General features: G+C 38.8%; 2 protein-coding genes across 2 annotated transcripts in view; both read right to left on the reverse strand.

Moving 5' to 3' along the window:
- The window catches only part of LOC123517743 (hexokinase type 2-like), a 55286-nt gene extending 52893 nt beyond the window's left edge, over positions 1-2393 (reverse strand). Inside the window, exon 1 of the mRNA XM_045278153.1 lies at positions 2202-2393. Coding sequence (XP_045134088.1) covers positions 2202-2378 — 177 coding nt within the window. The 5' untranslated portion in view covers positions 2379-2393. The remainder of the gene's footprint in view (positions 1-2201) is intronic.
- A 499-nt stretch (positions 2394-2892) lies between these two features.
- The window catches only part of LOC123517748 (metalloreductase STEAP4-like), a 97134-nt gene continuing 72894 nt past the window's right edge, over positions 2893-27132 (reverse strand). The window contains exons 10-11 of the mRNA XM_045278159.1: positions 5073-5247; positions 2893-4150 (exon numbers count right to left, since the gene is read on the reverse strand). Coding sequence (XP_045134094.1) covers positions 4089-4150; positions 5073-5247 — 237 coding nt within the window. The 3' untranslated portion in view covers positions 2893-4088. The remainder of the gene's footprint in view (positions 4151-5072; positions 5248-27132) is intronic.

Consider the following 27132-nt stretch of genomic DNA (forward strand, 5'->3'; position numbering starts at 1 on the left):
TTCACCTCATCTTATTAATAGCAGCGGCGGCAGCTTCGAACTGGCCAAGAGTGCTGCTCTTGCTTTATTTTCTACTGTTTTTTGTCCCGGGCTCAGTTTTTCTTAAGTAAATATGGATCTTTTTGATACACACAAGTACCGAACACGAAATGATTGATGAAAACAAGATTGAACAATTATGAAGCAAAGAACAATGTAATGAGTATAGTGCATAAATCTTTTGATATAAAATTCAGCTTGCGGCAGTAGAACCTAAAACTGAAATTGAAACTATAATGCTTATAGTATATGTATCTTATGAGTTTAGTCAATAGTTAGAGGAGTGAATCCCATTAAAACCCGTATCATTTTCAATCTTTCTTTCTCTCTCCTGCTGGTCACTCAGCCAGCCTTGCCCATTACAGAGCGAGCTCAGAGCTCATGGACCGATCTTCAGGTAGGACTGAGACCACAACACACTCCACACACCGGGAAAGTGAGGCCACAACCCCTCGAGTTACATCCCGTACCTACTTGCTGTAAGGTGAACATAGGCTACACATTAAGAGGTTTGCCCATTTGCCTAGCCCGGGACTCGAACCCGGGCCTTCTCTATTGTGAGCGAACGTGGTAACCACTACACTATCCGGTATTATTCACCACGGTCGTCTGCTGGTCACCCAGCCAGCCTTTCCCCTACGGAAAGAGCTCAAAGCTCGTAGTGACCGATCTTCGGGTAGGACTGAGACCACATCACACACAGCACATACCAGGAAAGCCCTCGAGTTACATCCCGTACCTATTTACTGCTAGGTGATCAGGGGCAAATGGGCTTGCTCATTTGCTCCGCCGCTTCCCGGGACTCGAACCCGGGCTCTCTCGATTGAATCGAGCACGCTAACCACTACACTACGCGGTGTGTGTGTGATTCACCTCGGTCGTCTGCTGGTCACCCAACCAGTCTTCCCCATTACGGAGCGAGCTCAGAGCTCATTGACCGATCTTCGGGTAGGACTGAGACCACATAACACACTCCACACACCGGGAAAACAAGGCCACAACTCCTCGAGTTACATCCCGTACCTATTTACTGCTAGGTGAACAGGGGCCACACATTAAGAGACGTGCCCATTTGCCTCGCCGCTTACCGGGATTCGAACCCGGCCCTCTCGATTGTGAGTTAAGCGTGCTAACCACTACACTACCCGGTGTGTGTATAACACCTAATATATAGAAAATATGGAACACTGTGTGTGTGTGTGACAATCAAAGTATCCTCCAGTCGTGTCGCCAGGATCTGATACAGTAGGTGTGTCGGGGATGAGACAATTATCCACTCGCGAAGCAGCAGTCGTGCGCCAGGGTCGAACTTTAAACGTTGGCTGCGAGCCCAACACCTTAACATTGAACTACCAGGTCGCCTTGTGGTGATGATGATATAAAATCTTTATAATATGAATCCTATTATTGGACAGTTTCCTTATGGTATGTAATTACTTTATTGTAGGGGGAAAAAAAGAAAGAGTTGCTCTCCATCCATCCCAGGCTCTCCGCTATAGGTTCGCATTTGTCATTCACAATCTCAGTCTTCACGCAACAGTTGTATTTGGTTAGTATTTCTGCGCATTACGAGATGTATGTTGTTCCTAGTGATCTATTTTCTAAGTTGCTCATGTGCTTAATTGTATATACAATTCATACGATTTGTTCGAGTAAACTTGAACATTGGGTAATCTTTGCCTTTCATCATGCACGAACGCCAAGGAAACTGATCAAATGCTGATTAATGTTAAGGAGGTCAGACACGTTTATTTTGAAGAGCGAAGAGCAGTCTGGATCCACAAATAAGAGACCGCCGCTGTGCTATTCCATGCTGCCTTCTTAGCAATGTTACAGAAGCTTCTCACTTCGAGATATCCCGGTAATACAAAAAGTGGCTCGCTAGACAAGAACTGATGTATATTGCGGGATTAACAAAAATTCCAGAAAATAAATCAATATTTGACTCCTCACTAGTTGCTATTGATTGCGTCAGTACATGTGGCGGCTGGGTGTGTGGAGCAGGTCACGCCGCCGCCCACCACAGACCTCAGGCAGCGCAGCATCGACCAGATCTGACGCAAGCTGACGCAATAGAGGAAACAACGCAAGTCTCACTTAGGAATTTTCCTGTCCTCGAAAATCAGGTGGTAGGCAGCGGCGAGGTGGCACATAGTACTTACCTTCTTACGAATTCCTTCCTTGTTCATGGCGTGGTGACTTGGAACTGAAGAGCGGATGCTCAACCCGTCGTGTACTCCCACAGGAGGAAGACTTACGTCACGATACTCGCTACTCGCCGAGGCTGGAGGCGCGGTTCTGACGTCACTACCAATGGGAAGGTGGTATTTCACCGCCATATTAAAAACCCCTCTTTAACAATCTGATAAACTGTGAGGACTATCCATAGGCCTGAAAAGTTCATGTATCGTTGTAGAAAAATTAAGAGTACGTGTTCGATTACTATGAGCAGTAAGGAAGAGCTGCTGGTGACACCTTTCGCACTCCTCCCATACGTACGTAAATAGCCTAAAGTGCTCTGAGCCCGACAAAAATATCTGCATCTAGAGGTGAAAAGGTCACGAGGGCTGGGCGTCCTGCCTACACGTCCTACTTATCACGTCATCGCTAACTCACTTACCTTGTTCTCTTTGACCTCGCATTAGGATTGGACATGGAATGCACGATTCGCTGTTATACAATCTACTGAGTAAGAATTCCGACTTCCGCGGTGCCGCCATGGCTAGACCACCTGCAGGGATCTACGTGTCACAGGAGACAGCAATACATAGCCAGCTGAGAACCTCCACTTTCCAGGTTCATGGGTCCTGCACTTTATGTCACACTGTCCACACAGGTTAATTAAGGTCTCGCCAGGTGTCGTAGTTTTACTAGACAACACTGAGAGAAGTGCGATAACTAATCGCTATTGCCTTGTAAGGATAATAAGGATCCCTCACGGTAAACAGTACACCGATTATTGATTTATGTTGACGAAGGAAAAGATGCTACTACATGTAATATCACAGTAAGTGGAGGAAGGATGGTGATAAATGATGGCAATACTTCATTAACTTATGGGTGGGTCAACAAAGTCAGTCAATATTTAGGAAATACGCAATTCACTTAGCATAAAACCTTGCGTGGGCTGCCTCTGACGATGCACACGTTATATACACTACGTGTGGTACCCACAAGTAGGATCAGCAAGGAGTTACCTATAACAGTAACTCACCCAGATACAATACCGAGGGACTGACAGGGTACACAGTAAAAATTACGTCATTACCAACACGCTGTTCATAAATCACCTGATTTGTTTTTTTTTTTCTCAGATATATAACATTACTGCTGATAAAGGAAAGTGCTGTGAAAAAATATAACACCTAATATATAGAAAATATGGAACACTGAATATATAGATATATAACACCAGCCTAGAATGTCACATGCTTACTATAAAAGTAATTTTTTTTTTTTTCGATTTATAATGCGAATGTAAACATTACAAAATACCATCACTAAATGCTTGTTTCATCTCCCTCACATTTCTTGGTTGGGATAAATTTACCCACAAGGATACCAAGAATACAAGGACAAATAGTATCGAAGGACACCCTTAGTAATAATCACACGCAGGTGAGTGCCACCAAGGACATGACAACAAAATAGAAGATAGGAGTAGCCAAACCAACAACACCCACGATGAGTCCAGCATCTTGGAGTGAAGGTCGCCAGCTGTGCATCACCCGCAGGCCTTGACAATTAAGAGGATACCGCGGTCTGTAATACACGGATCTCTTCACGGAATTCGAAGTGGAAATAAAAACATGTCATTCAATACCTGACGGATACGGGCTTTGCAGTGAACACTGTCCAACAGTCACCTGCTTGTCACTGCGTCGCCCAGTCAACGCTCAGCCAAAAAAGCTTCTTTCAAAGGTTCATGGCTAGCATCATTATTTTGTACCAAATATATAGAGTATATTTATTAGTTGACATTTGTCAGCAGAGTTGTGAGTACACGCAGACTTGTTCTTCCCTGTATTAGTAGTGCGTTGTTGCTTTTGTTATGCGTGAATGACACGTGGGCGATCCTCCGCGGGAAGAACGTGCCATAAGCCGGTGCGGTCTGTACGGAGAAGAGAAATATATGACACTAATTCGACAATCTGTTAAAAAGGAAAGTGTTGCTGAGGAGAGGAAGGCTGTGTCCAGTGGTGCTTACAGGTGCAAGGTGTGTATTCCATCCTCACAAGTGTAGCAGCCGCTCTCTCTCTCTCTCTCTCTCTCTCTCTCTCTCTCTCTTCATAAAATTTATACGGTATGTTCTCGACATTTTTTTTTTTTTTTTATTTATATACTGTTCCTACTTCTGCTTCTCCACTTCCTCCGTCATTTCATACCAATTGTTTGCTGTTTACCACTTCTCCCCCTCCCCCTTCCTCCTACTACCACTACACAGCTATAGGCCCAATCCAAAGCGTGAACAATATACGTGGCTGTAGAGAACAAAGAGCCACACCTGTTACAGTCCTGTCCGTGTCCTACTTAAGAAACAGACCACGACGACAAGCAAGTCTTTCTATCATGAGACTAACTCGAAAAATTTTGGAAGCTAAAAATAAAAGCCATATAGATAACTAGAACAACTACTGCTACTACTGTTGTTGATGTTGTTGCTGCTGCTGCTATTATAATTTTTGCCACCACTTTTTCTTCCTCCTCCTCCTCCTCCTCCTACTACTACTACTACTACTACTACTACTAAAATTACTACGACGTACAACCGTAAGCCTAACCCGTATAAGGTACAGTCACAGAGGACACGGATACCAAACCACCTCCATACGAACAAGAAACAAACCATGACTATAAACAGGTCTTGAGGGTGTTATGTAACGTGCAGGCTTCCCACTAACCATGATCTTGCGCAGCGACGCCAAATAAGCTGGGATTGACCTTGATAACTAAATACGAGTAAATCTGCCTCCTCATACACAATTTGCATTTTCTTTCTAACACTTTTCTTGCACTTTTTCTCTACTACCCACCGTCTCTGGCTCTCCTGGCCATGTCGTAAGAGGTAACGTGCGTAAGCGGGTGCACAGCGGACGGTCTCTTTTCCCTGTCATAACCACGGCGTATCTTCTGCAAGGGACCGTCCACACAGGGCAGCACCAACGGCAGCTTCAGCACCACAGTCGCCAAGGGGAAGATGAGGGCATACTGTTTAGAGGATAATTAGATCAGTTAATTGATATATTGGCACATTATCTAATCAACGAGTTAAGCTGAATGTGTGTGTGTGTGTGTGTGTGTGTGTGTGTGTGTGTGTGTGTGTGTGTGTGTGTGTGTGTGTGTGTGTGTGTTTACTTTTTGTTATAGTTGTTATGACACTTCGTTTACTAATCTTGTAACATAACATGAACTGTGTCCCACTGCACACGTGTCAATGACCTAATATTTACACACACACACTCTCTCTCTCTCTCTCTCTTATTACTACTACTACTATTACTACTACTATTACTACTACTATTATTACTACTACTACTACTACTTCTTATACTACTACTACTACTACTACTTCTTATACTACTACTACTACTACTACTACTACTATTACTTCTAATACTACTTCTATTACTACTACTTCTTATACTACTACTACTACTACTACTACTACTACTACTACTACTACTACTACTTCTTATACTACTGCTACTACTACTGCTACTGCTACTGCTACTACTACTACTACTACTACTACTACTACTACTGCTGCTATACTACTGCTGCTGCTGCTGCTGCTGCTGCTGCTACTACTACTACTAGAACTGCTTATACTACTACTACTACTACTACTACTACTACTACTACTACTACTACTACTAGAACTACTTATATTACTACTACTACTACTACTACTACTACTACTACTGCTGTTCCAACACTACATGTGTGTCAATGACCTCACACACACACACACACACACACACGAGGACGACGGTCGCCAAGGGATAAATCTGGACGTTCTCTTGGAAGTATAAATAAATCGATAAATATCCAGATAAGTTGTAAATGTGGAATATAATATAACCAATCTATTTGTGTGTGTGTGTGTGTGTGTGTGTGTGTGTGTGTGTGTGTGTGTGTGTGTGTGTGTGTGTGTGTGTGTAGCTGCGATTTTTTTTATTTACATGATTATCTACTTATTTTTCAATTATCATTATCATCAGTAGTAGTAGTAGTAGTAGTAGTAGTAGTAGTAGTAGTAGTAGTAGTAGTAGTAGTAGTAGTAGTAGTAGTAGTAGTAGTAGTCCAACCTTCCATACCAATTATTACATTCCTATGTTTTACGTAATCCTATATTGCTTTGTCAATTCATATACATATATATATATATATATATATATATATATATATATATATATATATATATATATATATATATATATATATATATATATATATATATATATATATATATATATATATATATATATATATATATATATATATATATATATATATATATATATATATATATATATATATATATATATATATATATATATATATATATATATATATATATATATATATATATATATATATATATATATATATATATATATATATATATATATATATATATATATATATATATATATATATATATATATATATATATATATATATATATATATATATATATATATATATATATATATATATATATATATATATATATATATATATATATATATATATATATATATATATATATATATATATATATATATATATATATATATATATATATATATATATATATATATATATATATATATATATATATATATATATATATATATATATATATATATATATATATATATATATATATATATATATATATATATATATATATATATATATATATATATATATATATATATATATATATATATATATATATATATATATATATATATATATATATATATATATATATATATATATATATATATATATATATATATATATATATATATATATATATATATATATATATATATATATATATATATATATATATATATATATATATATATATATATATATATATATATATATATATATATATATATATATATATATATATATATATATATATATATATATATATATATATATATATATATATATATATATATATATATATATATATATATATATATATATATATATATATATATATATATATATATATATATATATATATATATATATATATATATATATATATATATATATATATATATATATATATATATATATATATATATATATATATATATATATATATATATATATATATATATATATATATATATATATATATATATATATATATATATATATATATATATATATATATATATATATATATATATATATATATATATATATATATATATATATATATATATATATATATATATATATATATATATATATATATATATATATATATATATATATATATATATATATATATATATATATATCTCTCTCTCTCTCTCTCTCTCTCTCTCTCTCTCTCTCTCTTTATGCACAAGGGGAAACTGGTCAAGGGCAATAAACAATATAAAAAAAACACCACTGGATTGCCAGTTCCCTTACAGAGATTAAGAATTATCCAAAAGACAGGGACAAATAAATGTCTTGAAACCTCCCACTTAAAGGAAATCAAGTCTTAAGAAGATGAAAATACAGAAGCAGGCAGGGGGTTCCCGAGTTTACCAGCGAAAGGTATGAATGATTGAGAGTACTGGTTAACTCTTGTATTAGAGAGCTGGACAGAATAGGGGTGAGAGGAAGAGGAAAGCCTTGTGCAGCGAGGCCGCAAGAGGAAGGGAGGCATGAACTTAGCAAGATCCGTTGAGCAGTTAGCATGAAAATAGCGATAAAAAATAGTAAGAAATGTAAGATTCCGGCGATGAGAAAGAGGTTGAAAACAGTCAGTCAGAGGAGGAGAGTTCATGAGACGAAAAGCTCTTGATTCTACCCTATCTAACAAAACTGAGTGAGTGGAACCCCGCCCCCAAACATGCGAAGAGTACTCCATACAAGGGGCGGATAAGGCCCTTGTACAGAATTAGCAGTTGGAGGGGGCAAGAAAAACTGAAGGAGACGCTTCAGAACTTTAACTTCATAGAAGCTGTTTTAGCAAGAGATGAGATGTGAAGTTTCCAGTTTAGATTATGAGTAAAAGAAAGACCGAGGATATTCAGTGTAGAAGATGGAGACACCTGAGTGTCACTGAAGAAGAGGGGATAATTGTCTGGAAGGTTGTGTCGAGTTGATAGATGGAGGAATTGAGTTTTAGAGGCATTGAACACTACTAAGTTTTCTCTGTCCCAATCAGAAATCTTAGAAAGATCAGAAGTCAGGAATTCTGTGGCGTCCCTACGTGATCTGTTGATTTCCTAAAGGGTTGGTCGTCTCTGACAGGAGGTGGAAACATGTAGTGGTATCATCAGTGTAAGAGTGGATAGGGCAAGAAGTTTGGTTAAGACCATTAATGAATAATAGAAAGAGAGTGGGTGACAGGACAGAACCCTGAGGAACACCACTGTTAATTGATTTTGGAGAAGAATAGTGGCCGTCTAACAATAGAATGGTCGGAAAGGAAACTTGAGAAAAAGTTGCAGAGAAAAAACTTAGAAACGGTAGGAGGGCAGTTTTAAAATCAAAGCTTTGTGCCAGACTCTATCAAAAACTTTTGATATGTCTAACGCGACAGCAAAAGTTTCACCGAAATCTCTAAAAGAGGGTAACCAAGACTCAGTACAGCAGCCTTGATGAAAGCCATACTGGCAATCAGAGGAAAGATTGTGAAGTGACACATGTTTGAGAATCTTCCTATTGAGGATCTATTCAAAAACTTAAGATAAGCAAGAAATTAAAGCTATTAGGTGGTAGTTCGAGGGATTAGAACGGTCACCCCTTTAGGAACAGGCTTAATGTAGGCAAACTTCCAGAATGAAGGAAAGATAGTTGAAAGAGTTTGGCCAAACAAGGTGCAGGCACGGAAGCACAGTAATTGAGAACAATAGAAGGGACCCCATCAGGTCCATAAGCCTTTCGAGGGTTTCGGCCAGCGAAGGCATGGAAAACATTACGAAGAACTTTAACTGAAGGCATGAAGTAGTCAGAGAGGGAGGGACAAGCCTAGAATCATCCAAGGTAGAGTTTTAAGTAAAAATCTGAGAGAAGAGTTCAGCTTTAGAGACAGAAGAGATGGCAGTGGTGCCATCATGATGAAATAAAGGAGGGAAAAATGATGAAGTAAAATTATTGGAGATGTTTTGGGTCAGATGCCAGAAGTCTCGAGGGGGAGTTGGAGTTTGAAAAATTTTGACATTCTCTATTTATGAGTGTTTGGCAAGCTGAAGAACAGACTTGGCATGATTCCAGGCAGAAATATAAAGTGCATGAGATTCAGGTGATGGAAGGCTCAAGTATATACCTTTTGTGGACAACCTCTCTGTCATGTATAGCACGAGAACAGGCTATGGTAAACCCAGGTTTAGAAGGTTTAGGTTGGGAAAAAGAATGAGGAAATTACGCTTCCATGCCAGACATTATCACCTATGTTATGCGTTCAGCACAAAGAGATGGTTCTCTGACACGGAAACAGTAATAATTCCACTTCGGGAGACCTGAGGAGGGATTGGAGAAATAGAACAAGATACAAATACGAGGTTGTGAACGGATGAGCCCAACGGAGAAGATAGGGTAACACCATAAGCAGGATTAGAGGTAAGGAAAAGATCAAGAATGTTGGGCGCATTATTATTATTATTATTATTATTATTATTATTATTATTATTATTATTATTAGTAGTAGTAGTAGTAGTAGTAGTAGTAGTAGTAGTAGTAGTAGTAGTAGTAGTAGTAGTAGTATCATTATTATTACTACTACTACTACTACAACTACTACTACAACTACTACTACTACTTTTATCTTTACTATCATATTTGCATTATCATTTTTATCATTACCATCAGTTTCACCATCACCACTGCTGCCACACAGTAAAACGCAAGAAGTGTGAGTTAAGTCATAGGCAGTGGGAATGCCTTACCGTCTAGTCAATGTTTCCATGACTAACAGCAGCTTTTGAAAGAAAGACAGTTTTTGTACTAGTCTCTCCAATACATAATTTTGTAGATTGACTGATCAACTTAACCTAACATTTTTATTCTTTCTTTATATCCATGAAAACTATTTATTACAGTAATCTGCATGTTAACAAGAGACTTCCATGAAAGAGATAGGGTTTAGGTATAACGTTAAGTATCGAAACACCTATCTGAACAATATGAAATTAAGGAAAACATTTCGTAAGGTAAGGGTAGACAGAGATATATATTTGCGCAAAATGTCTCAAGAGGCTTGTGGAATTTTGGGCTGGAAACGGCAAAGAAATCATAGGTGGGGAAAATACGAGGGAAAAAAGATACAAATAACCACTAAACAAAGCTAAATGTCAGAGAAAGACAGCCAATTAAAAAAGTTCATTAAAATTCTAATCAGTTGCTTCACACACACACACACACACACACACACACACACACACACACACACACACACACACACACACACACACCCGGTAGCTCAGTAGTTAGAGCGCTGGCTTCACAAGCCAGAGGACCGGGGTTCGATTCCCCGGCCGGGTGGAAATATTTGGGTGTGTCTCCTTTCACGTGTAGCCCCTGTTCACCTAGCAGTGAGTAGGTACGGGATGTAAATCGAGGAGTTGTGACCTTGTTGTCCCGGTGTGTGGTGTGTGCCTGGTCTCAGCCCTATCCGAAGATCGGAAATAATGAGCTCTGAGCTCGTTCCGTAGGGTAACGTCTGGCTGTCTCGTCAGAGACTGCAGCAGATCAAACAGTGAAACACACACATCGTAGTATAGGGGTTAGCACGCTCGACTAACAATCGAGAGGGCCCAGGTTCGATTCCCATGAAGCGGCGAGGCAAATGGGCAAGCCCCTTAATGTGTACCCCCTGTTCACCTAGCAGTAAATAGGTACGGGATGTAACTCGAGGGGTTGTTGCCTCGCTTTCCCTGTGTGTAGAGTGTATGTTGTGGTCTCAGTCCTACCCGAAGATCGGACTATGAGCTCTGAGCTCGCTCTGTAAAGGGGAAGACTGGCTGGGTGACCAATAGGCGACCGTGGTGAATTACACACACACACACACACACACACACACACACACACACACACACACACACACACAAGAGAGAGAGAGAGAGAGAGAGAGCAAAGAGAGATTAATTGCTGACTGAACTGAAACATCAACATCAAGGTCATAAGGAGCAGATTATGAGAGAGAGAGAGAGAGAGAGAGAGAGAGAGAGAGAGAGAGAGAGAGAGAGAGAGAGAGAGAGAGAGAGAGAGAAATGGGGGGGAGGAGGAAACAGTCATGATTGACATACAGAGAAAAATGTTAGTATTTACTCGTTTTCAGGACTTGTTCTACAAATGTCTATAGGCCATTAATTTAAAAGCTAAAAAGTACCCATCTTGTTACAAACATATACATTATAGAGTGTAGAATGCAACACTGAGAACGTGTTTATATATAATGTTTTTGTAGTAGTCTATATTACATCCTAAACCTGTTTATACATTACGTAGGGTTTTACGTCACACCGCTCCAAGCCACACCTCTTGATCCCTATACGGCGAAGGAAACTCACCATAACTTGTAAAGGAAAGCACTGATGCCTTAAACAACCTTATAGAATGTAATTTCAAATGATAACGGTGAAACTGATACCAGGATATATATATATATATATATATATATATATATATATATATATATATATATATATATATATATATATATATATATATATATATATATATATATATATATATATATATATATATATATATATATATATATATATATATATATATATATATATATATATATATATATATATATATATATATATATATATATATATATATATATAAGCAGGCTGTCTGTAACAAAAGGTTCCTTATAGTGAAGGCTGCCATGCCCTAGTTGACTTCCTGAATTGTATTTCTTCACCACTAAGCAACTTTTGCAAAGACTTCACCGCACCGAGAAAGACTGCTAATTCAATATCATCCAGAATTTTCTCTCAACAAATCTGTGAATATCGCGGAGATCTACTAATTCAGATACGGTCTCTTCCGGAATGTCTGATAGTATATTAAGTGGACCCTCCTAACACACTTCATAGGATTTTCAAAACTTGTTAGAAATAAATTATTGTTCAGTGTGTGTGTGTGTGTGTGTGTGTGTGTGTGTGTGTGTGTGTGTGTGTGTGTGTGTGTGTGTGTGTGTGTGTGTGTAATTCACCACGGTCGTCTGCTGGTCAGTCAGCCAGCCTTTTCCATTACGGAGCGAGCTCAGAGCTCATAGACCGATCTTCGGGTAGGACTGAGACCACAACACACTCCACACACCGGGAAAGCGAGGCCACAACCCCTCGAGTTACATTCCGTACCTATTTACTGCTAGGTGAACAGGGGCCACACATTAAGAGGATTGCCCGGCCCCATTTGCCTCGCCGCTTCCCGGTGTGTGTGTGTGTGTGTGTGTGTGTGTGTGTGTGTGTGTGTGTGTGTGTGTGTGTGTGTGTGTGTGTGTGTGTGTGTGTGTTCTTCTCAAGCTTCTCTCGATTTCCAGCATCGACAAGCGCGACCAAGCTTGCTGATGAAGGTTACAAGGAATCGCTAGGGTATACTAGTAAGAACACTGAGGGTCACACGTGGCAAGCCATCAAAGCCAGGGTTAAATAGTACTAATAGACCCTGATCAAAGCTGTGAAAAATACGAGTTGTCTCTAATGTTTTCGCACTTGTAAGGATAGGCTATCATAAACAACCCAGTGACCTTGCCTTCATAACAGCGTTGCCCGTATACATTAGGGTTAGTGAACGGCTATGCCATCGCTAGAATGTAACTCTACCACCATACCATGCACCACTACTGTAACTATCACCCCTGCGACTGCTTCACCACTCCTACTGCAACTGTACCACCAGTCCTGTAACAACATCCACTACTGTAACCATGGGCGGATCTAGAGGGAGGCTACTTGGGCTCAGGCCCCGAATGATTCCCCAAGAGCCCCGGATCTGATCTGGGATCTGAGGAAAAGAGTAGTCTGAATGTAATGTGCAGTACTGGAGTTTACCAGAGAGGCAGCATGCGCGGGAAAACAGTCTATACGTAGCCTGCCTGCAGGGTTGCCAGACTGATTTTGCTGATCGTACCAGATCACATAAAAAAAAAAAAACGAACTAAATCTTAACTACATCTTTAGTTTATAAGCAGTCTGAATACCTTCATTGTTTTAGATTTTCTTCTTTCAGTGGACGTGAGGCTTATATTCATGATATAAGACAGTTACTTCAAAAAGGCTGCTGCTCGTAAGACATTTGCATCATTAAAGGATCTGAATTCTGAAGTTTTTTCTGTCTTTTGTCCGCTTTGAATTGGTGGTAAGGTAAAGTAAAAGAAAAAAAATGTAGTTTCAGTGTGCATAGCAGCAAAGAAAAAAAAAAAAAAATCAGTGGCTGCACCCTCGGGGCCCCAGATCGCCTAAAATCCTAGATCCACCCCTGATTGTAACTCAATCACCTCTCCTGTAACTCTACCACCTCTACTGTAACTTTACCACTACTGTAACTCAATCACCTCTACTGTAACTACCACCACTACTGTAACTGTTGGCACTATTGTAACTCAATTACCTCTAGTGTAACTCTACCACCTTTACAGTAATTCTACCACCACAACCTGAATGAAGTCTACCACTAACATATCACAAAGTCTCCATCAATACCATCGCATTTTGTCATATATTAAATTATACTTTTCCTAATTGATAATGCTACATTAAAAATCTATACCTAGCCTTTATATCATAATCTTTTCTGCCAAAACTTCCCTGTATCATTAGAAAAGGAACCAGAAAAGTGTATATATATATATATATATATATATATATATATATATATATATATATATATATATATATATATATATTGGTAACTCGACATACAATTTTAATTCGTTCCGTGCCAATCGTTGTATATCAAAAAAATTGTATATCAAATCAATTTTTCCCATAGAAATTAATGGAAATATAATCAATTCGTTCTTGTGATATGAATTTATCCCCACCAAAAAATTAACATGCCGTGGTACAGTGGAACCATGCGTGCTTTGGGATCCTAGAGGTCTCCAAGCGCACGGGTTCGAATCCTGTCCACGGTCTGAGTGAAGGTTGGGCTTCCTCACTCGGGGCAACGGTTTCCTAGCGGGTGGGCTTTAAGATAGGAGGTACCCTAAAAAGTATCCCCTTTAGCCCATAAATTCCCGTGAAAAGCCCACATGGTATATAAAAAAAAAAAAAAAAAATATATCAACCAAATATAGATTTAATATATGTTAAATACATTGTTTATTGTATGCATGATATAAATTAACTATAATGCCCAAAATAACAACCCGCAAAACTCCGGACACTTCAATAGACGTTTATCACACAAGACTCAGGGCATGTCGATAGACATTTAGGCTTTTTACGGCTATATTTTACCTATTTTTTCCCCGTTTTCTTTGCTTGTGAGCTGGCAACACTCATCAGAGTAAACATATATGCTCTACGTCACTGTGTCACCAACGATTGATGGTGGGAGCGACAATGATTTCACTGTCTAATTCTGCCACCACTCCCGCGTGCCTCTATACATCGGGTCTCTCGCCATGTTACTGGGAGACAACTTTTGAGAGAGAGAGAGAGAGAGAGAGAGAGAGAGAGAGAGAGAGAGAGAGAGAGAGAGAGAGAGAGAGAGAGAGAGAGAGAGAGAGAGAGAGAGAGAGAGAGAGAGAGAGAGAGAGAGAGAGAGAGAGAGAGAGAGAGAGAGAGAGAGGATACAAGGAACCCGTTTTCTCTCGCTGTAGCCAAGGCCGCTAAACCTGATCGGACGCAAGGCCACATAAGCCGATGATACTACTTCATTCAACCTGTGATATTTTGGTAACCATGACATCTAGAGACTTCAGTTTTTTGCACTGCAAAGAGGAAGAGTTGCTTGTAGGCAGAACACCATTAATTTTGTACTCACTCGTTTATTGAATTTCTAAGTGTAATCAGTATGTGAATACAGGGTATCCTCGCATTCGAAGAGGGTTAGAGCGGTTTTACATCGGTCGAATCAGCGTTCATTCCAATCGTGAAACAATTTTTCCCATAAGTTACTTAATAATTAGGGGGGATAGGGACCAACCTCCAGCCTAGACCCACTCAAAACATCACTATAATCTCTAGAAAACACTAACTTAGACTAAATCAGTACTATTAAAGGCTTCATTTTATTTTATTTTTTCATTAAACACATTAGGATGCTGTACAGTATATTTTTGGAAATAAAAACACTTGCAGCGGTCTCGCGGTACTTGTCCCTGTTCTTCCAAACTGTTAATACTGTTGATCTAGGGACACTTATTTGCGTTGCAACGACACTGTGAGCTATACCTGCCTCACACTTTCTTATAAGCTCAAGCTTATCTTTGAAAGGCAGGAAATTGTGTTTCTTTGGGCTGGGGCTGGAGGTGGCTTTCCGTCGTCTTGAGTCAGACGAAACGAAGATTTTAGTCCAATTAAGATCTATGGATTCTAATTAACACTTTTATAATAAAATTGATTTTCTTGTTAACTGGAATGATGCTATAATCTCAAATCAATAGAATCTGCATAAGTAGATGTAAATATATTTGTGTGTGTGTGTGTGTATATATATATATATATATATATATATATATATATATATATATATATATATATATATTTTTTTTTTTTTTTTTTTTTTTTTTCCTAGCCTAGCAGTTGTTTATTTACATTTCTCTGGCACTGCGACATTCCAAGGTTTCTCTTCCAAGGAACAGCTGGCCAAGATGAGCAGCTCTGTTGTTTATGAGTAGACACAGCTGTCTGAAGAGTTTCTCATAGAAAGCATTAAAGGCCAAAAATAGCAACGAAAAAATACGAACGGCTTGCTGTGGGTTAAGGGCCGCCATGTTTGTTTACAGTTGACAAACGCGACAAAGGCGAAAGCGAGCTTGTGTGTGATGCCCTGCGTCAACAAAAGTTGAGTCTTCAGAAAGTTGAAAGAAAAAGTTATGGAAAAATCCTAGTGTGACGCCGCCTGCGACGCACAGGGTAGCGTCGGTTTACACTTTTGCCAAGCAGGTTTGCAGTGAATTTGGGTTGGCGGCGTATTTGACCCGGTGGGTGGCGCGCGAGATATGAATGTCAAATTGGCGAGTCAGTCGGTCGAACCTTGAGGATTGGGTATAAATTAACTGAGTTCGAATTGGCGATAATTTGAACTGCGAACGATCGAATTGCGAGGATCCCTTGTACAGGCTATTTTGTGTGTTTCTCGCCAAACTTTTACTTTTGGGACCCATGATCACTGGGGCTTGAGTTCACAAAACGTAAGAAAAAATACACACTGCCGAGGAGCACAGACACATACATGCACAAAGGATAAACAACGATACACAACGTGGGCTGAATGTTCGGGTGGACGCCGGTAGCTGAGCGATCGCTGCGCCACCTACCGATGGCTATTCATATCTTACAAATATCTTCGTATTTCAAGGTGTAAATCATGTGAAATTTCTCGTCGTATATAAAAAAAATTGTATGTTGGGGCGATCGTATCTCAAGATATTATTGTGTGTGTGTGTGTGTATATATATATATATATATATATGTATATATATATATATATATATATATATATATATATATATATATATATATATATATATATATATATATATATGGCAACCCCGCTTAACGAAGGGGTTACGTTCCTAAAAAAAACCTTTGTTAAGCGATTCGATTATAACAAGTTTAACCCCTGACTTGAACTTCCATTGAGAGTAAACAAAGCGAGAGTGCATCATAGTACAGTGAAAGGTTTAATGAAAGTAAAAATTATGAAGTTAAACATTTAGGCAGTTTAATTTAAGTCATTATAATGTACACTAATGTATGTATGTACGTAACTTTATAATGTTGATGATCTTAAATTCATGAAGGGAGGGAGACTGAAACGGGAAAAACACTAACCGGCAAACTGTGGAATGTAAACAAAGAGGGTATCATTGTATCACATACAAAGCTTATGTACCACATTTCCACAAGGCTTTCCATTTCATCCATTGTAGAGTCTCCATTGTAGAGTCACAAGTTCAGGTGGTTCTTTTAGCTTGCAAGGAAGATACGGTCTCACCAGATTTCTTAATAGAGTCTGCTGACTTGAAAATAGAGACAGTAGATGGAGTCAAGATGGTGGCGAGCAATGCTATTTGTTTTCTCACTCCTCTCATGTCTGTGAATAATATCCAGCTTCACTTAGAGAGTAAGAGACTTCCTGATCTTCTTAGGAACGCTAGGTGACATTACAGGGCGTTTTTTTTTTTTTTTTTTACGTAGGGAAGAGGGCCAGCCAAGGGCAAAAAAAAGAAAGTTAGAAAAAAACCCACTTGAGTGCTGGCTCTCCAAAGAGTACAAAAAGTGCCAAAACCGTCAGCCAGAATTAGGGGAGCAAATGCCTCGATACCTCCCTCTTAAAAGAAGACAAGTTGTAGGAATTCGGAAATACAGATACAGGGAGGGAGTTCCAGAGTTTACCAGTGAAAGGGATGAATGATTGAGTGTACTGGTTAACTCTTGCATTAGAGAGTTGGACAGAATAGGGATTAGAGGAAGAAGAAAGCCTTGTGCAGCGTGGCCGCAGGAGGAGGGGAGGCATGCAGTTAGCAAGATCAGTAGAACAGTTACCATGAAAATAGCGATAAAATATAGAAAGGGATGCAACATTTCGGCGGTGAAAAAGAGACTGAAGACAGATAGTCAGAGGAGGGGAGTTGATGAGACGAAGAGCTTTCGATTCCACCCTATCAAGCAAAGCTGTGTGACTGGAACCCCCCTAAACATGCGAAGAGTACTCCATACAGGGAAGGATAAGGCCCTTATACAGAGTAAGCAGTTGGAGGGGCGAGAAAAACTGGCGGAGATGCCTCAGAACACCTAATTTCATAGAAGCTGTTTTAGCAAGAGATGAGATGTGAAGTTTCCAGTTAAGATTATGAGCAAAGGACAGACCTAGGATATTCATTGTGGAAGAGGGAGACAGTTGAGTGTCATTGAAGAAGAGGGGATAGTTGTCTGGAAGGTTGTGTCGAGTTGATAGATGGAGGAATTGAGTTTTGAGGCATTGAAAACTACTAGATTTTCTCTGCCCCAATCGGAAATTTTAAAAAGATCGTAAGTCAGGCATTTTGTGGCGTCCCCGCGTGATCTGTTAATTTCCTGAAGGGTTGGACGTCTCTGAAAGAACGTGGAAAGATGTAGGGTGGTATCATCAGCATAGGAATGGATAGGGCAAGAAGTTTGGTTAAAAAGGTCATTAATGAATAATAGAAAGAGAGTGGGTGACAGGACAGAACCCTGAGGAACACCACTATTAATAGGTTTAGGAGAAGAACAGTAACCATCTACCACAGCAGCAATAGAGCGGTCGGAAAGGAAACATGAGATAAAGTTGCAGAGAGAAGGATAGAAGCCGTAAGAGGGCAGTTTTGAAATCAAAGCTTTATGCCAGACTCTATCAAAAGCTTTTGATATGTCTAACGCAACAGCAAAAGTTTCACCGAAATCTCTAAAAGAGGATGACCAAGACTCAGTAAGGAAAGCCAGAAGATCACCAGTAGAGCAACCTTGACGGAAGCCATACTGGCGATCAGACAGAAGATTGTGAAGTGACAGATGTTTGAGAATCTTCCTATTCAGGATAGATTCAAAACTTTAGACAAGCAGGAGATTAAAGCTATAGGACGGTAGTTTGAGGGGTTAGAACGGTCACCTTTTTTGCGAACTTCCAGCAGGAACGAACGGTAGAAGTCAATAGACAAAGTTGGAAGAGTTTGGCCAGGCAAGGTGCAAGCACAGAAGCACAGTTTTTGAGAACAATAGGAGGGACCCCATCAGGTCCATAAGCCTTCCGAGGGTTTAGGCCAGCAAGGGCATGGAAAACATCATTACGAAGAATTTTGATTGTAGACATGAAATAGTCAGAGGGAGGAGGAGAGGGAGGGACAAGCCCAGAATCATCCAAGGTGGAGTTGTGAGCAAAGGTTTGAGAAAAGAGTTCAGCTTTAGAGACAGAAGAGATGGCAGTGGTGCCATCAGGATGAAATAAAGGAGGGAAAGATGAAGAAGTGAAGTTATTTGAGATGTTTTTGGCTAGATGCCAGAAGTCACGAGGATAGTTTGAGTTTGAAAGATTTTGACATTTCCTATTTATGAAAGAGTGTTTGGCAAGTTGAAGAACAGACTTGGCATGATTCCGGGCAGAGATATAAAGTGCATGAGATTCAGGAGATGGAAGGCTCAAGTACCTTTTGTGGGCAACCTCTCTATCATGTATAGCATGAGAACAGGCTGAGTTAAACCAAGGTTTAGAAGGTTTAGGTTGAGAAAAGAATGAGGAATGTACGCCTCCATGCCAGATACTAACACCTCTGTTATGCGTTCAGCACAAAGAGATGGGTCTCTGACATGGAAGCAATAATCATTCCAGGGAAAATCAGCATAATACCTCCTCAGGTCCCCCAACTGGCAGAGGCAAAACGCCAGAGGCACCTTCGTTTTGGGGCATCCTGCGGAGGGATTGGAAAAATAGGACAAGATACAGAAATGAGATTGTGATCGGAGGAGCCCAACGGAGATGAAAGGGTGACAGCATAAGCAGAAGGGTTAGAGGTGAGGAAGAGATCAAGAATGTTGGGTGTGTCTCCAAGACGGTCAGGAATACGAGTAGGGTGTTGCACCAGTTGCTCTAGGTCATGGAGGATAGCAAAGTTGAAGGCTAGTTCACCAGGGTGGTCAGTGAAGGGAGAGGAAAGCCAAAGCTGGTGGTGAACATTGAAATCTCCAAGAATGGAAATCTCAGCGAAAGGGTAGAGGGACAGAATGTGCTCCACTTTAGAAGTTAAGTAGTCGAAGAAATTACTATAGTCAGAAGAGTTAGGGGAGAGATAAACAGCACAGATGAATTTAGTTTGAGAGTGACTGTTAAGTGGAAGCCAAATGGTGGAAAATTCGGAAGACTCAAGAGCGTGGGCACGAGAGCAAGTTAAGTCATTGCGTACATAGACGCAACATCCAGCTTTGGAATGAAAATGAGAATAGAGAAAGTAGGAGGGAACAGAGAAGGGGCTACTGTCAGTTGCCTCAGACAGCTGTGTTTCGGTGAGGAAAAGAAGATGAGGTTTAGTAGAGGAGAGGTGGTGTTCCACAGATTGAAAATTAGATCTAAGACTGCAAATGTTGCAGAAGTTAATGTAGAAAAAGTTGAGGGAGGTGTCAAGGCATTTGTGGTCTTCAACAGGAGAGGTGTCCGACCTGGGGACATTTTTGGTCCCCTCCCCAGAGAGGGACTCCGAGGCATTGTTTATTACGGGTCCATTTTTCTTTTAAATTTTGATTTGGAGTGAAGGGTGTATGTGTGGTAAGTGCATGTAGTTTTGTTTTTACTGCACATCCTCCACACATATATTATCACGAACCATTATTAGCACTCTTCCTCCCCCTTTATCTTTCCTGTCCTTCCTCCAGGCATTATATCCCTCCTCTTTAAAGTTGACATGGATCTCTTTTTTCAGCTTTGTTTCAACAATGCACATTACATCCAGCTTTTTCTCTTCCAAACTATCCCAAACTTCCAATATGCTTGATAACAAACCATCCATGTTAGTATAAGTCATTCTTAACTTACTGCCTCCTCCACGACCTCCTCTTTTTTCCTTAGGTACCACTTCTTTAGTCTCATATCCAGAACCCTCCAGTAAAAATTCTTCTCTATCTCTGTCCTTTTCTCATTTTTTTCCTTAGCTTCACTTCTTAGCATTTTCTCCTTTTCCCTTTCCTCTAAGTTCATATTTCTTTTTATCCATATTTCCTTGTGATCGACATCATCGGCCAGCTTTCCTTTTCTAACCATAATTTCCTCTATAGCCACTTGAGATCTCATTTTCACTTTCATTGGTCTCTTACCCCCTTCACTATACCTTCCCAGCCTAATCACTTCCTCCACCTCCTTGTCAAATTCTTGTGTGCTGTCTTGTATTCGTTTGATAACAGTTTTGGCCATTTCCCTTTCTTCACATTCTCTTGTGATTTTATTTGGATTTTTCTTTTCCCTCATCATGTGTGTATTTACATAGTTTACCTAGTTGTAGTTTTACAGGGCCTGGGCTTTATGCTCGTGTGGTCCTATCTCCATATCTACACTTATCCAATCTTACTTTAAAAGTATGCACACTCGTTGCAGACACTACTTCTTCATTTAAACTGTTCCACGTCTCAATACACCTTTGCGGGAAACTATACTTTTTAATATCTCTTACACATCTTCCCTTCCTCAGCTTCTTACTATGTGATCTTGTGCTTCAAGTGGCATATTCTTCTCTCCGAATCAGATACTCATTGTCCACTTGGTCCATTCCATTTATCAATTTATAAACTTGTATGAGATCCCCTCTCTCCCTTCTCTGCTCCAATGTTAGAAGATCCAAAGCCTTTAGTCTCTCCTCATATGTCATCCCTTCAAGTTCTGGGACCATTCTTGTAGCCATTTTTTGTAGTCTCTCCAGCTTCCTTATGTGTTTCTTTCTGTGAGGGGTCCACACTACTCCTGCATATTCCAATCTGGGTGTTATTATAGTACTTATCAGTTTCTTCATCATTTCTTTGTCCATGTAGTGAAATGCTATTCCAATGTTCCTTAGCAAATTATATGTCTCTCAGAAAATTCTATCAATATGGTTTGCCGGTTGATTATTTTCTTCCATCATCACTCCCAAATCCTTTTTCTTTTTTACTTTCTCCAGTTCTACTCCATCTCCCATCTTATAGATTCCCACTGGTCGTCTTTCACTCTTTCCCATTTCCCTGACACGGCTTTTCTCCACATTGAATTTCATTTCCCACTTTTTACTCCATTCCAAGATCCTATTTAGGTCTTCTTGCAGTATTTCACAATCTTCTTTTTGCTTTATAACTCTGCACAGTTTTGCATCGTCCACAAACAGATTTATGTAGCTCTTCACTCCTTCTGGCATGTCATATATATAAATGAGAAAAAGTATTGGCGCCAATACTGACCCCTACGGCACTCCGCTTTCTACTGCTCTCTACTCGGACTTCATATCTTTGACTACCATCCTTATTTCTCTCTCCCTCAAGTAATTTTACATCCATTTCAATGTGCTTCCTTTTAAGCCATCTTTCTCCTCTAACTTCCATAGTAACCTTGAATTTGGCACTTTATCAAATGCCTTTTTTAAATCCAAATAAATGCAATCAACCCATCCCTCTCTCTCTTGTACTCTGTCAACTATTCTAGAGTAGAAAATCAAAAAATTTGTTACACACGACCGCCCTTTTCTAAAACCAAATTGGCTATTTGATAATAATTTGTTGTCTTCAAGGAACGCGATCCATTGTTTCTTTATTACTCTTTCACACATCTTACATATTACACTAGTTAGTGATACCAGTCTATAATTTAAAGGTTTTTCCTTCTTTCCGCTCTTATATATGGGAACCACCTCAGCTCTTTTCCATTCTACTGGTACTGTTCCATTTTCTATTGAGCATTTTATGATGTATATAGGACTTGCTAGTTCTTCCCTACATTCTTTTAGTATTCTGCCTGAGACTTCATCCAGTCCCATTGCCTTTTCTTCATCCAGTTCCTTCATTAACTCTTTTATTTCAAGCTTGGTTACTTTAATCTCTTTCATATAGATGGTCTCTCTATTACCCTCTGGCCTTTCAAATTTGGACTCCTTAGTAAAGACCTCTTGAAATTTACAATTTAACAGTTCTGCTATACTTTTTGGGTCTTCGACCATCCCATTCTCTCCTTTTAAACTTTCAATTGTTTATTTTTGTCTTATTTTTCCATTGATGAATCTGTAGAACGATTTTGGTTGGTCCTTGCATTTTTCGACAATGTCCCCTTCATAGTTCCTCTCCTCTTCCTTCCTCACTTTAACATATTCATTTCTTGCTGTCTTGAAGTTTAACTTATTTACTGCATTTCTATTTCTCCTCCACCTTTTTTAATGTTCCATCTCTTTTCTCCTTTACCCTGGCATACATTACATTAAACCAATCTTTTTTTCCTTTTTCTTTAGGTCTATATTTCGGGACATATTCCCTGACTCCTATTCTGTATATTTCCAAAAATAAGTTCCTCTCAGTGTTTTTCATCTCCTCCCAGTTAACGTATTTGAAATAGTTCTTGAGATTCTCAATATCAGCCTTTCTGTAATCTAGTCGGTCTTTTTTGTATGATTTGTCTTTATGTTCTTTTCCCTCTTCTATATCCATTTCTAAAATTACATGGTCACTCTTTCCCAATGGGCACTTATATCTTATATCATCATTCATTTGTATACCCCTTGTAAAAACCAGCTCCAACCTCGCCAGCTCGTCGTTTCCTCTGAATCTCGTGCTTTCCTTTACTCTCTGGTCCATCATATTGTCTATCATTAGGTTCAGTAATCTTTCTCCCCAGGCTTCTTCCCCCATACCACTTCCATAATTTTCCCAGTCCACTTCTTTACAGTTGAAGTCCCCTACTAATAACACTTTCCTCTTTTCTTTAATGACTCTTGTTAGACTCCTTATTGTGTCTTCTATCATGTCTTTATATTCTTGATTGGTCCATGAATTTGTTTTCGGTGGCACATACGTTCCAATGATTGTTATCTCCTTTTTATTAATATCTTCCACTTTTCCTTCCCCATATTCCACTTGGTTTACCACCAACTCTTTCCTTAACATTACCATAATTCCTCTTCCTCCTTTACCCCCTCTGTCTTTCCTCCATATGTTTTATCTATTATCTATGTCTATTTTGATTAACTCATTGAATTTTGTTTCAGCCAGGTATGTGTGTGTATTTACCTAGTTGTAGTTGTTGTAGTTTTACAGGGCCTGGGCTTTATGCTCATGTAGGCCCGTCTCCATATCTACACTTATCCAATTTTTATTTTAAACTATGCACACTCGTTGCTGAAACCACTTCTTCACTCAAACTGTTCCATGTCTCAACACATCTTTGTGGGAAACTATATTTTTAAATTTTTAACATCTCTCGGACATCTTCCCTTTCTCAGCTTTTTACTACCTATGCGATCTTGTGCTTCGAATGTCATATTCTTCTCTCAGGATCAGTTTCTCATTATCCACTTGCTCCATTCCATTGATCAATTTTTTAATTTGTATCAGATCCCCTCTCTCCCTTCTCTGTTTAAGGGTTGGTAGATCCATAGCCTTTAGTCTCTCCTCATATGTCATCCCTTCAAATTCTGGAACGATTTTTGTAGCCATTTTTTGTAGTCTCTCCAACTTCCTTATGTGTTTCTTTTAAGGATGGGTCCACACTACTCCTGCATATTCCAATCTGGGTCTTATTATAGTACTTATCAATTTCTTCATCATTTCTTTGTCCATGTAGTGAAATGCTACTCCAATATTCCTTAGCAAATTATATGTCTCTCTGAAAATTCTATCAATATGGCTTACCGGTTGATTATTTTCTTCCATCGTCACTCCTAAGTCCTTTTCCTTTTTTACTTTCACCAGTTCTACTCCATCTCCCATCTTATAGATTCCCACGGGTCGTCTTTCACTCTTTCCCATTTCCATGACATGGCTTTTGTCCACATTGAATTATATTTCCCACTTTTTGCTCCATTCCCAGATCTCATTTAGGTCTTCCTGCAGTATTTCACAATCCTCTTTTTGCTTTATAACTCTGCACAGTTTCGTATCATCCGCAAACAGATTTATGTAGCTGTTTACTCCTTCTGGCATGTCGTTTATATATATGAGGAAAAGTATTGTGCTAATACCTGCTAATACCCTGCGGCACTCCGCTTTCTACTGCTCTCCACTTGGGCTTCATATCTTTAACTACCGTCCTTATTTCTCTCCCCCTCAAATAATTTTCCATCCATCTCAATATGTGTGTGTGTGTGTGTGTGTGTGTGTGTGTGTGTGTGTGTGTGTGTGTGTGTGTGTGTGTGTGTGTGTGTGTGTGTGTGTGTGTGTGTGTGTGTGTGTATTTACCTAGTTGTAGTTTTACAGGGCCTGGGCTTTATGCTCGTGTGGCCCCGTCTCCATATCTACACTTATCCAATCTTACTTTAAAAGTGTGCACACTCGTTGCAGACACTACTTCTTCATCTAAACTGTTCCACGTCTCAATACATCTCTGCGAAACTATATTTTTAATATTTCTCAGACATCTTCCTTTCTCAGCTTTTTACTATGCGATCTTGTGCTTGGATGTCATATTCTTCTCTCAGGATCAGTTTCTCATTATATCCACTTGGTCCATTCCGTTGATAAATTTATAAACTTGTATCAGGTCTCCTCTCTCCCTTCTTTGTTCCAGGGTTGGTAGATCCATAGCCTTTAGTCTCTCCTCATATGTCATCCCTTCAAATTCTGGAACCATTCTTGTAGCCATTTTTTGTAGCCTCTCCAATTTCCTTATATGTTTCTTTTTATTAGGGGTCCACACTACTCTCGCATATTCCAATCTGGGTCTTATTATAGTACTTATCAATTTCTTCATCATTTCTTTGTCCATGTAGTGAAATGCTACTCCAATATTCCTTAGCAAATTATATGTTTCTCTAAAAATTCTATCAATATGGCTTACTGGTTGATTGTTTTCTTCCATTGTCACTCCTAAGTCCTTTTCCTTTTTGACTTTCTCCAGTTCTACTCCATCTTGTATCTTATAGATTCCCACAGGTCGTCTTTCACTCTTTCCCATTTCCATGACATGGCTTTTGTTCACATCGAATTCCATTTCCCACTTCTTACTCCATTCTCAGATCTTATTTAGGTCTTCTTGCAGTATTTCACAATCCTCCTTTTGCTTTATAACTCTGCACAGTTTTGTATCATCCGCAGACAAATTTATGTAGCTGTTCACTCCTTCTGGCATGTCGTTAATATAAATGAGAAAAAGTATTGGTGCCAATACTGACCCCTGTGGCACTCCGCTTTTTACTGCTCTCCACTTGGACTTCATATCTTAAACTACCATCCTTATTTCTCTCCCCCTCAAATAATTTTCTATCCGTCTCAATGTGCTTCCTTTTAAGCCACCATTCTCCTCTAACTTCCACAGTAATCTTGCATGTGGCACTTTGTCAAACGCCTTTTTTAAATCCAAATAAATGCAGTCAACCCATCCCTCTCTCTCTTGTACTCTATCAACTATTCTAGAATAGAAACTCAATAAATTAGTTACACAAGACCGTCCTTTTCTAAAACCAAATTGGCTATTTGATATTAATTTGTTGTCTTCGAGGAACTCGATCCATTGTTTCTTTATTATTCTTTCACACATCTTGCATATTACACTAGTTAGTGATACCGGTCTGTAATTTAAAGGTTCTTCCTTCCTTCCGCTCTTATATATGGGAACCACCTCAGCTCTTCCATTCTACTGGTACTGTTCCATTTTCTATTGAGCATTTTATGATGTTGTATATAGGACTTGCTAGTTCTTCCCTACATTCTTTCAGTATTCTGCCTGAGACTTCATCCGGTCTCATTGCCTTCTCTTCATCCAGTTCCTTCATTAACTCTTTTATTTCAAGCTTGGTTACTTTAATCTCTTTCATATAGATTGTCTCTCTATTACTCTGTGGCCTCTCAAATTTGGATTCCTTAGTAAAGACCTCCTGGAATTTTTTATTTAATAGTTCTGCCATACTTTTTAGGTCTTCCACCATCCCATTCTCTCCTTTTAACCTTTCTATTGTTTATTTTTGCCTAATTTTTCCATTTATGAATCTATAGAACAATTTTGGTTGCTCCTTACATTTTTCGACAATACCTTTTTCGA

Source organism: Portunus trituberculatus, chromosome 42 (genome assembly GCF_017591435.1).
Source record: "Portunus trituberculatus isolate SZX2019 chromosome 42, ASM1759143v1, whole genome shotgun sequence".
In the NCBI taxonomy this organism is placed as follows: domain Eukaryota; kingdom Metazoa; phylum Arthropoda; class Malacostraca; order Decapoda; family Portunidae; genus Portunus; species Portunus trituberculatus.